Below are 6,147 nucleotides of genomic sequence, written 5' to 3' on the forward strand. Positions count from 1 at the left end.
TGTACTAAGATATTTGCAGTAGAAAGTAGATCAAAAATAAAATGTTGTTTTTGCCGTGAACACACATCTGCCTTACTTGAATAACATTTTCTCATATCTTTCCCGTTTTGAAGAGTGGCTTAGAGAAAAAACTCTGTGTAGCACAATATATGTATACACCCCTATGGATTATAATTAAGTTTTTGTACTCTGGCCCATTTAAAGAATAGCTTTCATAAATTTAAGAGTTTGTGTTTTTTCCCGCTGAATGCAATTTGAATTTACATTCCTAATAAAAGTGTGGACAGCTGCATAGTTCTGTGCTTTGCCTGCTGTTTTACACCCACTTTCTTTTCTTTCAACAACAAATTAGTGCTGCAGATGTTTTTACCAAGATCAGAAATGATTGTTCAAATAAAATATTTAGTTTCAAAGATGTGTTGATTACCTTTTGATCTCACCTGACTGAGGAGGGGGAAAATGAATGAGAATTTCACTTCTACTCTTTGTACTGTAATTAATTTTGCCACAACTAAAGTCGATGTGGGGTGAACAGAAACCAGACATTCTGTAAAGGGGGACATTTATTGCATATTTACATTATTTTAAGATTGCAGCATGCAAATCTACTGCTATTCACCCAGGTCTGACAATTAGCTGATCAACAGTGAAGAGTGTAAGCGGCACAAAAGGCTCACAATTTTTATTTCCAGTCAGTTAAAGTTGTGTGTTTAACAGATGCACCTCAGCAGGGCTGACAGAGCTGAAGTCTGTCTGACATGAATCCCAGAAGAGCTTTCTTTGTGTGTGACGAAGTCTTGGACTGTAAATATGCTCATGTCTACATGCGTCTTCACAGGTCGTCCGTCTCGCAGGGGACCTCCGTCTCGTAGGGGACCTCCACGTCCGGCTGGACGTGCGAGCTGCCGTCGATGCAGACCCAACCGATGGGCGTGCGGTTGAACGAGGGTCTTGAGCGGATGTCGGCCTGAAGGGTCGGGAGAGGCTCCTGCTCCTCACCGGCAGCGCTGACCTCTGGGAGCTCGAAGGTCAGCAACTTGGACGCCTTTTCGAAGCCGCCATACGGCAGCGCCGTCCTGGGGAGAGAAAAATATAAATAAGAGCTCATTTGTCTTTTGTTGCAAAGTTTGCGTAGATAGAGGAACAGATGAGGATGTTTCTGGTTCTGACAAGTATAAGTGCAAGTGTATTAGTTACATCGGTTTAGATCAGACTTTTTATGTTCTGAATTCAGCTAAAGTGTGAACAGAGGTGGGTAGCTTATCCTAAAATTGTTCTCAAGCAAGACTAGCAGTACAGCATATTTTTAGTTTGGTTAAAGTAAAAAGTAGCCGCCAAGAAATTACTCAAGCAAGAGTGTAAAAGTATTTGGTAAAAATGCGACTCAAGTACTGAAAATAGGAAGTTAAGTAGAAATACTTTGTATTTTAAGGACCAAAATAAATGAAAATAAATCTTAAAAATAACATAATTACAAAGTAACAAAATCTGGGAAAAGAAACATTTTTAAAAATCTATTTCTTTCCATATAAAACCTATGAATTTTTAATTAAAACTGCAGGTGTGCGTCTGTGTCTGGTGAATATTTAGTTAAACAAGCTTTTTCATTCAGTAAAATTATTCACAGTGGGTAAAATATCCAAACTTTTTACTCAAGAGTAGTGACACTTCAGTGTCGCAAACATTTTCCTAAAAGTAAATTTTTTCCAAAAAGGTATTCAAGTAAATGTAATTAGTTACTGGCCAACTTTGCTTGTGAATGCCCCCTAAACTCTTAAATTAACTTTGCTTCACAATCCAGTCCAGGCTGCAGTTGTCTGTGTTACTTTGCACCTTTTTATACCTTAATTTTCCTTTCACTAAGCTTTCCATTAATATGCTTGAATACAGCACTCTGAGAACAAATGGCCTGATGATTGTGTAGACCATATTTTTCTCTGTTAAACAGCTTTTTTGTGGTTTTATTTCATATATTTTTCAAAAACTGAATTTTGAGGTTTCAGTAGCTGAGAGCTTTAATCGTCAATATGTCTCATTATTTGATGTTTCACTTTAAATCTTTTTTCTTTTCATTTTTGGGGTCTTGCACATTTTTGAAACCACCTACATTGAAACCTTTGCATGCTTTTACATCCTCTGACAATTAAAATGCAGAATAATTTCTATATTAAACGGTTTAAACTTTAAAGCACCACAACCTTTAAACCTGGTCGTTTAATTTAGATCATGTTTGTACCTGTTGAAGCTTTTGTACTGAGGCAGGTCTGGGTGAATATGGATGGGTCCCGGCATACAAGGCTTCATGGTGGCTTTCAGCTCCTCGTCTGTCATGGCTCGTTCCCATGGCGATATGTAGGTGCGGACATATTCCTTCCTCCTCTTTGCCTTTTCCAGAGTATTTACTGGCTCTTCCACCTCTGAGATTTGCAAAGTTTAGAAATAACATACATTATATGCAGTAAAAAAAATATTTTAATAGTGAAAAGCTCATATATCTGAACTAGGACTGAATTAGATTAATCGTGATGGATCAGTTATTGAAACAATTTTAGTAATTGATTAATTATTAACTAGAGCATATAGAATCAAATAGGCCATTTGCTGAAAAAAGCAAATTATGCAGAGCAGTATTTAAGTCAAAACTGTACAAAATATATCCATATTTTGCATTTAAGATAAAAAAAAAATTAAAAAGAAAAACGTGTCTACAAATATGTTTTACCTAGAACTCCTCAAGTGGCGTTACCCTGTTCAAATTCACTAAAGAAATACTATGTTACTGCATTTTAGGCAATAAAATGTTTATTTTCTTATTTAAAAAAAAGGAATTGAGTTATTTATTTCCACCTTTTAATACATTTCTGGTATTGTATAAAGTAGCATTACGTGGTTAAAAGAAAAATCTGTAGAATGTGCTACTTTTTTTTTTTTTGTTTGATTAATCAATTAATTAATCGATAACTAAAATAATTTGCTGCAGCCTGAACCTACTTTCTTCTTTTGGCTTCTCTGGTTTGGGTGGAACAACAGGCGGAGACATCAGCAGGTTCTGGAGGTTCTGCTGGAAGACAGAACCAGCCGATAAGATCTCCTGAACTCAACACAAGAGGAGGTCCGTTGGATGTTTGAAGCCCCACCATGTTCTCGTTGGTCACGATGAACCTCTCGACTCGCTGCTGCCTCATCCTGAACATCTTGGAGCCCTTGTTCTTCATCAGGGAAAGCTCCTCCAGCATCACGTCCTTCGGCGTCTTGATCTTGGTGCCCAGGTCGAACTCAGCAGCGTCCGGGTCCAGCTCGTCCTCTGTCGGGATGAGAAAGGAGGACAAAAATAGCGCTCTCCGGGTAAAAGGTACATATGCTGTCAGCAGATTTGAACATTTTTGTTTGTCTATGATTAATTCAGAATTATATTTCAACTTAAAAGATTAGACATTTTCAAATAAATAGACGAACTCTGCGGAGTGCTTTTGCTCTAACATTTTGGACAGAAATGACTGAAGTTTAAAACGAGAAATATGCACGCTAGGATTGTATGACTTTTATTTGAAAAGGTTCACTTAATGCCCAGGAAGAAGAACAAACTTAGAATCCAGAGAAACTCATTTTAGTTTTTCTCTGGAGAAAATACTCATTACTTTAGATCAACATTTAACATTAAACTTCTAATAAGACCTAGATAAACTCCTGTTAGATTACAAATCTATAACAAACTTAGAAATGACTACTTTGTAGAATCAAACATGGAGAACCAACATCTAATTTTATCAGAGCTAGAATCCAGAAAAACCTCTATTAGCTTATAAATTACGTACTACTTATTCTTATTAAACATGGGGAACCTACATGAAGATATGTTTTTATAGAACTACATATTTGTCTTTCATTTGGTTTGTTTTATTTGTGTTTCCTTCTAATTCATGTCAAGCAATTTGAACTGCCTGGTAGTTGAAAATGTGCCATATAAATAAAATTACTTCACCTTACTTTTTATCAAATATTTAATTTGTAAACATTTTCTGGCTATGTTTCATTTTTAAAGGTAAACAATGTTCCTTTTTTGTTACACATTCAACCCCATCAGTTATGTGGAAACTAGTTTTGCTGTTATTTAAAATATATATTATGAAGTGTTTAATTTTGAAGATAATACATGACTTATTTTATTTATACTGCAATCTTTTTCTATTCACTATCAATAGTAATCAGAAGTTTACTTTAGCAAAAATTAAAACTATAAATATAGCTACCGTATTTTTCGGACTATAAGCCGCTACTTTTTTTCCCACGCTTTGAACCATGCGGCTTATAACCCGGTGCGGCTTTACTGTGGATTTTTCTTCAACCACCAGGGGGCGGTTTAGCAGGAAGTGAATCATTGGAAGTCAAAATTGGAAATCAAAGAAGAAAGTGCTAATTTTCATTTAGAACAAGTACATACTAGCAGCAGGCACGACTGAGAAATTTCTTCAAACTCATACCCCCTCATCATGAAAACAACAACATATGATGCAGCTTTTAAGTTGAGGGTTATCGATCTGTTGGTACAGGAGGGAAATAGAGCCGCTGCATGTGGTTCGGCGTTAGAGATGGAGGCCTGCGTCCCTGTGAAAAACCGAGATACCAGCGGCTTATAGCCCTGTGCGGCTTATGTATGTACATTTCCAGTTAAAAAAAAAAAAATCGTAGATGTGGCTTATAAGGTGTGCTCTATAGTCCGGAAAATACGGTATTTAAAGTACCGTATTTTCCGGTACTACTTCCTGTGGCTAGTTAGTTACTAGCCACCCATAAATGTGTTTTTAGCAACAGGCTATACTTGGCTGTACTCTCAGTAGTTAGGAGTGGGAACCTGTTGTGTGGTCTCATGCCTTCGGGGCGTTTTAGGGGTCAGTAGGTCAAGGCATTATAGAACGAGTGTGCAGTTGGGGGAATGTCAGAGCGGCTTTTTGTTTGTTTGTGAAGGGAATTCCTCTTGACACGCACGACCTCTCTCTGCTACTGATGGAGAGATGTGATGGATTTTACTCCTCATAAAAGCATGTTCCTCATCCACCATGTGAAACCCTGATATCACTCATAACACCTGGAGTCCAGCCACAAACCGCCGTCCTCCCGCCTTCCTCTCACGCAGACTCATCTGTAAAGCTGAAAGTTGGCATTGCAGCGCCACGGAGAGATGTTAGCGGCGCATCATAAATCAGGCCTGTGCCTAAGTTTGTATGTATGGAAAAGAAATATTGAGGATGCCGAGCAGAGCCAAGTCTCCCACGGGGATATTTATTAGCGTTGATTGAGAAGACCGAGAAAGTAGCGCTGACTGGGAGGAACCCGAGCAGACGGAGAAGAGGCAGGACCGGACAGACGGACAGCAGATAGTGGGAGAGAGTTATGGGATGGAAAAGGCAGAGGGGATGATGGAGAGATGTGTTGGTATTAACTGGAGCAAAATAAGGGATAAGCAGGATTAGCTGCCGAATGACTGACTGAAAACAACCCGGTAGGATACAGATGTAGCTGCAGATGGGACAGCAGACGGACCGGAACCGGAAAAAATGAGACAAACGGAGAGATGGCAACAGATTGTTGAATAGCAGATGTAACCACGGGTGCAAGGCGGTCAATCGCATTCAGACGGCAGATTTTACCTTAGAGAATCCACTGCACAAATAATAATAATAATATTTTTACTCTAGTTTCTAGTGCCAATATATTAGCACATGTGATTATTATGCGATTTTAATTAATCGCATGATAAATTAAAATAAACTAATTTTCATTTGCTTGATTTATTGTTTTTCTCTTTTTTCTCTCTTTGCCAAATACTGACTGATAAAATTCTTTGATCTGCTGTTTTGGACTCAACTGTCCCTTTTTTGAAAGATAATTTTGTTTACAGAGACTTCATAATTTATTTTATTTCTTGTTTCTGTTGTTTTCTATATTTATTTTTGTATACTCCAGATGTCTCCCAGTTCCAGTGTTTAAATGTTAATTCAAATTTTAAGTTTATTGATCTTTGAGAATGTGTTTGTGCATTTTTATGCCATTATTGCAATAATATTACTTGAAAATGTTCTCAAAACAACGTTATCATTTATCGCAATAAGCTCTGGGACAGTTTATCATCTATTACAGTTTATTATT

At 37.4% G+C, this 6,147-nt stretch overlaps 1 protein-coding gene across 1 annotated transcript; it reads right to left on the minus strand.

Annotated features, from left to right (window-relative positions):
* Positions 1-547: 547 nt before the first annotated feature.
* LOC103145176 (myozenin-1-like) lies at positions 548-3,482 on the minus strand. The gene is made up of 5 exons (XM_007562511.2): positions 3,457-3,482; positions 3,138-3,339; positions 2,992-3,058; positions 2,237-2,417; positions 548-1,076 (listed from the first exon to the last, which is right to left on the minus strand). Exons 1-5 carry the CDS (start codon positions 3,480-3,482, stop codon positions 833-835), a joined length of 720 nt encoding a protein of 239 aa, XP_007562573.1. The 3' UTR covers positions 548-832.
* Between the last annotated feature and the right edge of the window lie 2,665 nt (positions 3,483-6,147).

The sequence above is a fragment of the Poecilia formosa genome, unplaced genomic scaffold (genome assembly GCF_000485575.1).
Source record: "Poecilia formosa unplaced genomic scaffold, Poecilia_formosa-5.1.2 Scaffold136, whole genome shotgun sequence".
Classification (NCBI taxonomy): domain Eukaryota; kingdom Metazoa; phylum Chordata; class Actinopteri; order Cyprinodontiformes; family Poeciliidae; genus Poecilia; species Poecilia formosa.